A 12,519-nucleotide genomic window follows, 5' to 3' on the forward strand; every position below is an offset into this window, starting at 1 on the left:
GCAGGGACGGAAGGTTGCCGACATCGACTTTGAAATCGTAGTAGTAGGCACTGCGGCCGCAGACACCCCCAGCACCGAAGGTGCAGGAAGATCAGGCTCCAGGACGGCAAAACTATTTGTTGTTTGTATCCACTCTGGGCCTCTCATTGGGAGTGTAGACTGCTTTGCGGGAGGTTGTTGTCTGTCTTCGGCTTCCACGGCTCGTGACATGCGACCATCGTTGATTGCCTTTCTCCTTATAAATAATATAATAATAATAATAATAAGCCATTTAGCAGACGCTTTTATCCAAAGCGACTTACAGTCATGCGTGCATACATTTTTGTGTATGGGTGGTCCCGGGGATCGAACCCACTACCTTGGCGTTACAAGCGCCGTGCTCTACCAGCTGAGCTACAGATTTGATGTGCTCCTTCGACGGCGCTATCAGATGGGGGAGCTCCGCGCAGCACTGGCCAGTCGGATAAACGACAAGGTGGAGATGCATCCAACAAGCGCGAACGCCGTCCAGCCACCGGCGTAGAAAATGTAAACATTCCACTCTGCATTTTCCACAGTTCTTACGTAGGCAGGTGACCTGTGTGATCAAGGAAGCCACCTCAAGACTATAATTCTCGGCAAGTAAACAAATTGCCACATTGGAACTCCGAGTGATCCGATTTGTCCCGAAACAAAGCGTAATAGATACAGCTCCTACAGCGCTGGAACCGTTCATTTAGTTCTCCAGACAAAGAGGTTTCCGTTGCAAAACTCATCTGGTACCAACTTCGTTAGCTTGATGGCTAGTAGCTTAGAGTCTCTGTCAAGCAGGCTTAAACCTGTCTCTTAAACGGGATTCCGGGTAAGGATGCTTTAGTGAAAAATAAGCGTTGGGTCACGTCAATTTTAAATTGGCTGAGACGGAATTTGTTACCGGATATAATTATTTGCTCAGCTGGTGTACTCAGCATCGTGGCTAATTTGGCCAGGTTGGCCTATGAGAAAAGCTAGCAGCTAGCCATTTTAGACCAAATGGTTAAACCATGGTCTAAGCAAATTTCACAAGTATGGCCCCCCCATTGTTCAAGTTCATGCAAAACCAAAAGCGGTAGTGCAGATAAAAGGATAAGGTATTAGAGTATGTACATGCTGTGCAATGTAGACAACAGGCTAACACCTATTTGAATACACCTCTTTATTAAAAAGCTCTTTATAGCATATACAGCTGGAAGGGAAATTATCTTTATGAAATATTAGTGAAATCCCTTATGTATCTGTAGTTTGTGTATTTCCGAGAGCTTCACGGTGACGTTGTACTCATAGCTTCCATTGTGTAGTCCAGTTCTGAGTTTTTTATTGGTTAGGGTTTCCCAGTAGTGGTGCCAGTTCCCATCTTTGTCTTCCCCAAATCCATACACATTCACCTGCATTGGAAATAAGTGTTTAGAGAGTTAGTTTAATAAATGTTTACCAAAAAGGTTTTATTTATGGCAATGTGGTATATTGTGTACGGAGCCTATACACCTACATGATTTGGGCCAGTAATGTGTGACGATACCACATATTGTCAGAGCTATGCTATGTAAATCCATTAGGTGTCAGGGTTGGTTTCCTGCACTGCAATTGTGTGTAGTATACAGCGTGTATTGTGTGTATCGTATACAGTGTGTATCGTGTGTAGTACAGTGTGTAGTATACAGTGTGTATTGTGTGTATCGTGTGTAGTACACAGTGTGTAGTATACAGTGTGTATCGTGTGTAGTATACAGTGTGTATCGTGTGTAGTACACAGTGTATCGTATACAGTGTGTATCGTGTGTAGTACACAGTGTGTAGTGTAGGGAGGTGAGAAAGTACACTCCTATCTACATTCCTAGCAGAGCGTGTTGATATTTAGTATTTATTAGGATCCTCATTAGCTGCCTAATTGAAGATATTATTACTCTAATATTACTAATGTACAATATAAAATCCACAGTGCCTGCAGCTATGGAACCCTGACCTGTTCACCAGACCTGCCATTTTCAACTCTCTCTCTCTACCGCACCTGGTATTTCAACCTCTAAATGCCCAGCTATGAAAAGCCAAGTGACATTTACTCTTGATGTACTGACCTGTTGCAACCTCTACAACCACTGTGATTATTATTTGACCCTGCTGGTCATCTATGAACATCTTGGAGAAAAATCTGGCCTTAATGGCCATGTAGTGTTATAATCTCCACCCGGGACTGGCCACCCCTCAGAGCCTGGTTCCTCTCTAGGTTTCTGCCTTTCTAGGGAGTTTTTTCCTAGTCACCGTGCTTCTACATCTGCATTGCTTGCTGTTTGGGGTTTTAGGCTGGGTTTCTGTACATCTGCGGATGTAAAAAGGGCTTTATAAATAAAATGTGATTGATTGATAGATAACCACAACATTACTGCGTGTTAGAGTGTGTCTCTTTACAGCCCGCGTTGTGCCTTGAGGTGTTGTTGTATCTGTTGATATCTATCGGTCGTACCTCGTCACAGATGTGTAGGGCCAATATCAAAGCCATGAATCCGGTGGAGGGGTATTTTCCTTGATTGTCAAGCCAGGATTCATGAACATATTTCATAAACACAGGATTCAGAACCAATACCTGCATGGAATACATTGCACATTACATGTCTATCAACCTGATTGAATTAGAAAAATAGGAATGATGTCTATTGTGATGCATCAAATTTGAGAAGTAACTTTGTTAGATTGATAATGTGTCCGAGATCGGATGCAATTATTCACTTTTAATACACTCCCATTCTGATGCCGTCTCAAACTATGACTTGTAATGACAGATTTGCCCTTAGGCAAATAATAATACAAATGTCCCGTGTAGCTCAGTTGGTAGAGCACTACGCTTGCAACGCCAGGGTTGTGGGTTCGATTCCCACGGGGGACCAGTATGAAAATGTATGCACTCACAAACTAAGTTCCTCTGGATAAGAGCGTCTGCTAAATGACTAAACATTTAAATTATGTCTGACATCACCACCTCCTTTGTTAGAAAACCACCTGTAAAAACATTGACCCCCCCCCCCTAGTGGTCTGAATATTGACTTTGATCTCAGGCCCTTTTTATGACCAATTATATTTTTTTGTTAACAGGTCTTGGAAATGAATGTATTCTTTCCACAGCTTATCAGCGTACACCCCTGTTGATGATGCTTATTATGCATTATGGTTGAACCAAAAGATTACATGTAACAAAAACAGTTAATGAAATTGGAAATATTTAAATATATATGTGATATTAAATGAAACAATGTATGTTGATGCTGATGATAACAATGGCATAATATATGCAATACGCTGTGGACTATTATCTTTTAACAGTTTCGCTTAATTCATTCTGATTAACCTAGCAATTACGACACATCCATCACTATTGTCATTGGTTGCACTAATTGCACTGTTTGTCTCCATAACCTGGTTCAAGCATTCATGACATTACCCTGAAGAAGGCACAGTGATGCCAAAACATTGGTGGTTTCTTTCCCAGTAAATGACTGGGAGTTTATACATAGAGTTTATACATAGAGTGTGCAACTCCCTTTATTTGTTTTTACAGCTTACAGTTTATTCACCGTTAGTCAGCACCTTCTACATAAAATAATGTTCCCTGGGTGTGTCGTTAGCCAGCACCTCTACATCAAATAATGTTCCCTGGGTGTGCGCCAGCTCATGCTTTGTATTAGGGAACCACCTATAACCATATATTTAACTGTTTGTTTTAAAAAAATGTTTTTATATTTACATGGCTCTGCCCATACCACACATCCTCAATTCCAAGCAGACCTACTGTCCAAGAGACAGTATAAAATATCATGAATTAGGATGTCATTGACTCTGTAGCTGTATTATAACCATAATAAATTAACAAGGTGACTCACCAAATCTTTGTTGGCCTTTATCTTCTGTCTAAGAGGTAAATATGAGCTGTTGAATAAAATAAGACTTAATTTCATCTAGGAAGTGCTAACTATGTTATCTTAGAAACATGCATGGTGTTTTCCACTCCAGTCCCCCCAACAGCACACATGTTTGTTGTAGCCCCTGGACAAGCACACCTCATTCAACCTGTCAACTAATCATCAAGCCCTCAATTAGTTGAATCAGGTGTTTTTGTCCGGGGATACAACAACAACAACATGTGCCGCTGGGGGAACTGGAGGACCGGTGTTGAGAAACACTGTTATAACTAATCAGAAGAGTCCACAATAAGTTGTTACTCACAAAGTGATGTTAGTCCCAGTGGTCACGGCGCCTGGTAGCCACTGAAGGTCCAGTGTCTTGAAAGGGATCAGCAGGAACCTAGTGGCGTTGTCCAGATCTATGGCACTCTCTGGGTACATGACGTGATACGTGGTCCGGTTCCCAACATCCTCCTCATAGCCAGAGGTAAGAGCCATGTTCATTCTGGACAACACAGCAGGAATTCATACCATGACTGCAATATTTCAAAGCTCATAGTGGCCGCATGGGTAGCGCCATTGAGGGCTCTCTTTATTTTAAGTAGTTGATTTCTTCTTCAACTTCTATGAGTTTATTGGCAGTCAGTAAACAAACAAATGGTGCATACCTCTATCTGGAGTGGTGCTGTGTGTACAGGCATAAAGCCAAGGTTGGTGATTTACTGCCACATGCAGCTATGGAAGGTTTGCTCCTTTCTACTGGAGCGTACAGTCGTTCCCTACTTCCCATAAATCTAAAAGCATTGGATTGGTGGAGGCCTGGGTTAGCTAGTGGGAGGTCCACCATATATCTTATATAGTCATTTCCTTTCAAATCAGGGAAGGGAAGTGAACAAGTGCACACTTTGAGCTAGTGGGGATAATTGGCACATAGCCGTTAATGAATTGGCTGATCCCTCCTGCTGACGTGGTTGGCAGGCACGTACACAGATAGGGTTCTACCTGTGCCTGAGGACCTGTTCCTTTTCCCTCCCACTTGCCAAGTGGCCTTTTGGGTGGTGGTATAAATTATATTGTTTTGTCATTGTTGTTCTGAACACACTGCCCCCCCAAGTTGTTGTGACATCTTCAAGTTCGCCACCCCGACCCCTGGTCTGCCCTGTACGGAGCCAAACGTGCATGGTTTGAGATGCGGTCACCAATTGAGTGTGTGTCGTAAGCTACCTAGTTTAAATGTCAACAGTGCTGCCACAGCAGCATAACATTTGATTTACATAATATTCGGCCTGGTTGGCTGATCGCCGACGTGCAGCAGAATGACGGGCAGTTACCGGTGGGTGCCCTTTTTTCCCATTTTGAGCACCTGCCCCCTAAAAGGTCTGCGCACTGCCCTGCTGTATGGAATCTTGTGATCCTTCCTTAACCCATAGGAAGTCCCACCCAGTTGACTAATTCAAAATGGCATAAGTCTTCAATGGCACTGCCAATGCTAAACCAGGCTTTGTGGCAAGGACGCCCTCTGTCAACACCCTCTGTTGGCCTACCTTATGATGACGTCACTGGAGTCGATGACGGCTCCATAGTGGGAGCGTTTGAGGTTCCCAGAGTTCCCCACCACAGCACAGGTCCCATGGCGCTCAGGGTAGAGGTCAGCATCGGGGATGACCTGGAACAACTTCTCCACCACCTCGCTGAAGTTGGCTGTGCTACGGTCATTCTGCATTTTCTGGTGATAAGATGGTACTTTATTTGATTGCGCCAGCCAAGACATAAAACACCAATAAATACAGAACAATGGTCAAGCAGCACAAAGCAGATGACATCAGCCCAAACCCTCACACACTAGTCAAATCTGATGTACGTATATTGTGTGATTGTATATAATGTTTTCATGTTCACCTGCAGAGGGAAATGAGCTGTTAAATCTGGTGCAATGCATCATTTCTCAGTATACTGAGACTTATGTTTGGATTGGTCATTGTCCCTGTCCAGAAAAACAGGTTATTGTTGACTACAATAGCAATCAGTTAGTCAGTTGTCAGTGACCACGCTTGTATTGCAGCCTGTGAAGGAGCTGGCCTTACCCGATCACTTAAAAAGGCTTAAAAACAAAACAGAAGTAAAGTGTGAAAAAAAACAAGCTTAATTTATTGTAAAAGGCCAGGATAAACCAAGCAAAACCAGGCTGCATTCACACAGGCAGCCCAATTCTGATCTTTGTTCCACTGTGTAGTTTGACCAATAAAATCTGATCATTTCACATCAGATCTTTTTCAGCGCTAAACTGATTGGTCAAAAGACTAATTAGTAAAAAAAAAAAAATGAATTGGGCTGTCTTTCTAAATGCAGCCACCTTACACCCACAATGATCTGTCAAGCAATAACACACCAGTTCATTCAATAATTGGGTCAGAGGGACAGTGTTCAATTAACCAGCCAATCAGGATGCACACCCAATTAACAGGGAAGAGGCACAATTGACATTGTAGCTATAGTATTGCCTGGAATGATGAATGGTTCAAATGAAAGGAATTCTGTATACAACTTGTTTTATCCAATAGATTAGCAATACATTAAAACAATGCCCTTGTAGTGAAGGGTTCACTCATTCACACAGCCTAAACCCATCCAATAAAAGTTCATTCTGAATTCAACTCCCTCATATAAACACCTCAAAAGAAAATAAACATGCAACAGTAGGCTATTAAAAAAGGGGCTTACCTTAAGAAAATAATGAACATTTCAATGTATAGTGGTAGTGAGTGTTTGAGACATTCATTCATTGACCAACAGGAACGTTAATAGGCTAATCTACATTGGAGGCTACTGTGACAGTTGATCAGTCCCACTGGACAAAAACTGTTTGAATAAATGTTGTTTCCACATAATTTCAACAAAACAAATCTATATGATGACCTTGAATCAACATGGAAAATTGATTGGATTTGCATAAAATCATTAATGTAAGGGAATTTCGTCTTCTTCACCCAACTTTTAACCTAAATCCAATGACATGGTTTAATGTATGGTTGATTTCACGTTAGTTGACAGCTCAACCAAAATGTAAATCAAAAGTTGATGTTGAAATGATGTCGGTGCCCAGTGGGGTTGTTCTTTACAGATGGGGTAAGCTAGTGCAATAAAAGTTTTGAATAATCAATCATTTACCCGCCACAGGCTACTCTGGTGAGATGGGGTGGACGGTGTCTTATTTTTCTAATTGGTTTTCTTTTAACAGTTGACTCAACAAGCATAGTAGGCTGTTTGTTGTTGCTAGGGTCTGTGTATAGGCTATAAATTCAATAAATGATAGGCCTATTACTGAATGCATTGGACTTGCGCTATAAATGCTTTTATTTATCCAATGTTGTTTGTTATGCCTTTTTGTTTTAACATAATGGAAAATATATATGTTAATAAAAAATATATATATAGCCTACCCGCCACCACGTTCTGGTATCATTGGAGAGTTTCTTGTTCTCTCTCGTCAGAAATGGTTTGATAGATCTGATGAAGCACTTCTGAAACCATGGGTCATCGTCCGGCTGTGGAGAGAAGATCCCGTCTAGCGGCCGAAGGGCATTTGTAACAAAATCCACAAGTGAATTGGAGGATTGCTGTCCAGAATAAAACACAACTATAGTAGTGAAGCAGAGTAGAACGGTGGTTAGAAAACCTTTTTCTAATCCTGAAGATATTCATTTTGTGGGTGGCACAGAATCCTCACCACCTGTGAAGAGATCCATAATGTGAAAACGCCCCTAATATTAATGCTGCTTTCACAACATCTGGGAACTCGGAACTCTCTGACTCCCGAGCCTTCAACACAAATGGGGAACTAGTCTTCTTCTTCTTCTTCTTCAGTGGGGTTTATCGGCGGTTGCCATCCAACGGTATGGTGCATCACCGCCACCTACTAGACTGGAGTACAACTTCCTTATACTTTGCTTGAAAAAATTAATAAACAAATACCCTGCCATCTAACACTACACTCACAAAAAAATTTACAAAATAAAAAATAACACCACCCTACTCCACTATTTAAATCTATTTAGTCCTACCTCAGGCCAACAACCTGAAAGGATGTGACACTACTACTTAACACACCCTGTAACTCTTTTGATGTCAAGTCTCGCACACCCAAATACCTCTCTGCAGTTGCCAACACAACCTCAATTTTTGGCGACTTACGTTCCATCCCTGCAAGTACAGTTGATAACCATTGCTATAAATGCTAAAAATCCAATCTCACTGAAACATGTATCACTTGTTGGCCTATCCCTCTGTACTGGTACAGATCTACTACTCACACCACTCCTCTCAGGATCCCTCCCCCTTGACCCATTTTCCACTACTTTCTTCACTGCCTCAGCATATGACAACTTCTGCACTACTCTAACCCTGGAAACCTCAACCTGCCTCTCTCGCACGGGACATTTCTGTACCCCAGCCCCATGGGAACCCCTACAATTAACACATACCACCACTTTCCCCAATGCTACAAATTACTTTGTCTCATGCCCTTCTGCACACTTCTCACACCTAGGAACCTCCCTCCTACACACTGCTGCCACATGCCCATAAGCTTGACACCTGTAACAACGTAATGTATTCGGCACAAAAGATTGTACAGAATAACTTATATATCCTAACATCACTTTGTCGGGCAAAGACTCAACATCAAAACTCAAAAGAACAGACAACGACTCTTCTGTTTCCCCTCTTACGCCACCCTGTCTGCGTCTCACCAAACGACGAGCATCACAAACACCGGGAATCTTCCTCTTCAGTTGGTCAACTTTTACATTTACCCCTACCCCAGTAATCTCTCCTTTCAATGGCGCCCTTTTCTTGAGAGCAAAACAATTCACATCTCTTGTCCCCATTCGTTTAACACGGAGCGCCTGCTCCCTCTGACCAGCAGAAACACAAACAATTATCACCAGACCACTTCTGGTTACCCTCACCGATTCCACAGCACCCAACTCTGTTTTCACCCACCCTGAAACCACAAACGGATCAGCCAAAAAACGAGCTCCGACTGGGAAAATAAGTTTTGAACGGTCATCCAACTCAGAATTCCAAGTCAGGAACTCGGGCCTCTTTCTAGAGCTCTGACCTGAAGATCACTGACGTCATGATTCGACCTTGTTTTTTCCCCCTGAGTTACCAGTTGTCTTGAAAACACCATAAATCCAGAGAATGCCAGACTTTGATGACAAAACTTGCCCTCAAGAAGGACCACTGCGCCACCTTCAAGTGAGCACAGCACAACAAGGTGAGTCCAAAACTTTCTTGCTTGTCCTAGAGAGATTTACACGGTTATCAAAACGTCACGCCAGGGTAAGCCTACACAAAACACAGCCCTTATTTTAAGTGTTTCTAAAATCCCCTATGGGAAAAATGAATGGTGGAAAAACGATTGGAACCATTTCACTCTTTGACCGCTAGATTTCATGGGTATTATGACTCATACTGTGGTACTCTATAGGCTTTGCTAAACGTAGCATGGCAGAGTTAGTGCCTACAAAAATACTATTAATATTGCTCTCTATTAGGCTACAGATAAGTTACAATGAACTTCACAGGGTGGTGAAAGTGCACGGTGATGAGCTAGATGCTGGGTTTCCAATAAATATCGAGGGTCTTATTCTGGTGACATGATGATCGATGCTTGGCTGCCGTTTGACAAATAAAAATTCTCACTCTTGTCCATAATCTCATCAACAAAAATAAACAATTTCAAAGATTTTACTGAGTTACGATTCATATAAGGAAATCAGATTTGAAATAAAATCTTTAGGCCCTTATCTATGGATTTCACATGACTGGGAATACAGGTATGCATCTATTGGTCACAGATACCTTTAAAAAAAAAAGGTAGGGGCATGGATCAGAAAACCAGTCATTATCTGGTGTGGCAACAATTTGCGTCATGCAGCGCGACATGTCTCCTTTGCATAGAGTTGATCAGGCTGTTGATTGTGGCCTGTGGAATGTTGTCCCACTCCTCTTCAATGACTGTGCGAAGTTGCTGGATATTGTCAGGAACTGGAACACGCTGTCGTACACGTCAATCCAGAGCATCTCAAACATGCTCAATGGATGACATGTCTGGTGAGTATGCAGGCTATGGAAGAACTGGGACATTTTCAGCTTCAAGGAATTGTGTACAGATCCTTGCGACATCGGGCCGTTATATAAAGAAGCTTCAGTTCAAGTTGTTTTAATTCATTCACATGGCAGAATACAATTGAACTAATAGAAAAGGGAAAAAAAACATACAAAAACATACATTTAAGGAACTTTATTGTTGAGGCTGTTAGGAGTTGATGTTTAATAGGTGACTCATGAAGAGGACGTATCAGGAAGAAGTTCGTAATTAAGCATCCTGGTAGTGTCATCATCCATTTGGTGGACCACCATAGAGATGGATAGAGATCTCTACCTGATAGTGGTAGGTGTCATCATCGATTTGGTGGGCCACCATAGATATGGATAGAGATCTCTACTTGGAAATAACAATTTTTTTGTTTAGTTAATGAGTTGCAATAAAGACCTTGGTTGAAATTCTGTGGTGAAGTGGTACCGATATTGTGTCAAAAGTCGTGTTTACCCTACCCTACCATACAGTCAACTGTTTGAGACAAAAAACGACACTTTGGAGAGTTTAGGTCACGTGAGGCTACATTTCAGCTGTACTGTCGAAGTCAAGCCATGAAGATTTGCAACTTAACTTACAGATTGATGACGTTAGCAACATTGTAGCGTAGCAACTTAGGTTGTCATAATACAAACAAATCCTTCAAAACGTCTACTTTCAAATTGCTGTTAGAAGAAGTTGCTGATGTGTATGCACACAAAGATTTGACGTTAAACATTTTAATGTACATGTAATATCAAATCAAATCAAATCAAATTTTATTGGTCACATGCGCCGAATACAACAGGTGCAGACATTACAGTGAAATGCTTACTTACAGCCCTTAACCAACAGTGCATTTATTTTAAACAAAAAAGTAAGAATAAAACAACAACAAAAAAGTGTTGAGAAAAAAAGAGCAGAAGTAAAATAAAGTGACAGTAGGGAGGCTATATATACAGTAAAATAAAGTGACAGTAGGGAGGCTATATATACAGGGGGGTACCGTTATAGATTTGATACACACACTGCTGTTATTAATTAATTTTGGGGAATGAAACTAATCCTTTGTGCTCCTTTCTGTCAAAATACCATGCATGATAGGAGACAAATTGGACCGGTCTTTTACCTCAGCTTAGCTTCACTGTGGAGCACCTATTGTGACGTCTCTTGTCATCGTACAGCAAGCCTACTGTACACATTGTTGTTAAAACGCAGCCCGACTGGTTTGCCTACTTTTCTTCATAGTTATTACTCAGTATTCTCAGCTTGATGGCAGTCTCACAATGCTTCTCCCTCTCCTCTCCTCTTTTCTGCTAAGGCTTGGCTTACCATTTCTCCAATTTAACCATGACGTCATAAAAATAATTTCTATCAACTGCTGTACTACTGCTATCCTTACTCACAGTCTCATTGAAATTACGTGGAAACAACGTTGACCCAACCAGTGTGTTCCCAGTGGGTATATTGAGATTACGGTGCAGGTAGTAAAGGTCAACTGATTTAAATATTAGTGGAACTTGAAAAACATTGGATTTGGCAAAATATGCACCTCCCTTTACAATTATGTGTGTGCTAGTTAGCTAACAAAAAAACCATGTAGATAGACTATCAGGTGTGGTTTTAGTTGGACGAGGTAGTAAGGAGAGGGAAGACATGTACAGTAGTTAACAACAGATCGTGTGTTCTTTATGTGAAGATGGAGTTGGCTTCGTTTACACTGGAATGTGTTTCAAAGCTACTAAAACAGAATCTGTTTTGCTAATCTGATCTGACAATGACTCAGCAGTTGTGACAGGGGGGAGGTGATAGACCTGGTGGAGTGGTGCCAGGAAAATAACCTCTCCCTCAACGTCAACAAAATGAAGTAGCTGATTGTGGACTTGTTATGTGGGCAGCTTGTCTCTCCCTTTTCTGTTTCCCTTCCTCCTTGTTTTGTCCCCTCTTTGTCTGTTGTATCTGTATGTGTGTTTGTCCCCTTTATGTGGGTGTGTCTGGAGTGGATCAGGGGGCGTACTCAGGATCTGCCTCTCCTGCGGGTTGTTTCCAGTGATTCCTGCCTACGCAGCTGCATCCTATTCTCTCATCAACCTGCACTACAAATCCTGGGCATGGCTCTCCACCGGCGCCAGATCGTTGTTCTTACCAGAGCTTTCAGACATACCTGCCTGCCTGCCTGCCTGCCTGCCTGCCTGCCTGCCTGCCTGCCTGCCTGCCTGCCTGCCTGCCTGCCTGCCTGCCTGCCTGCCTGCCTGCCTGCCTGCCTGCCTTCCTGCCTGCCGGTCTGCCTGCCTGCCTCAGCCTCTCCTTCCTCCGGAGCCGACTAGCCCACTCTGTTCCTTTACTTCAGTTGTTTTTTGGACTAAGACAATTTGAACTTTTATTAAAATAATTTTTGTTTCTTCCACTCCCTTTGTCGTGTTTGTTTCTCTGAGTGCTGCGTTGAACCATAGCCTAACAGAACGA

The 12,519-nt window shown here is 42.2% G+C and overlaps 1 protein-coding gene across 1 annotated transcript; it reads right to left on the bottom strand.

Moving 5' to 3' along the window:
• Positions 1-1,162: 1,162 nt before the first annotated feature.
• On the bottom strand, positions 1,163-7,593 carry LOC311111566 (CMP-N-acetylneuraminate-beta-galactosamide-alpha-2,3-sialyltransferase 1-like). The gene is made up of 6 exons (XM_084154320.1): positions 7,352-7,593; positions 5,456-5,637; positions 4,234-4,416; positions 3,891-3,936; positions 2,480-2,599; positions 1,163-1,403 (listed from the first exon to the last, which is right to left on the bottom strand). The coding sequence occupies exons 2-6, from the start codon at positions 5,632-5,634 to the stop codon at positions 1,233-1,235; spliced, it is 699 nt and encodes a 232-aa protein (XP_084010446.1). The 5' UTR covers positions 5,635-5,637; positions 7,352-7,593; the 3' UTR covers positions 1,163-1,232.
• Positions 7,594-12,519: the final 4,926 nt, after the last annotated feature.

Source organism: Coregonus lavaretus (assembly GCF_964263955.1).
Source record: "Coregonus lavaretus genome assembly, chromosome: 37".
NCBI lineage: Eukaryota > Metazoa > Chordata > Actinopteri > Salmoniformes > Salmonidae > Coregonus > Coregonus lavaretus.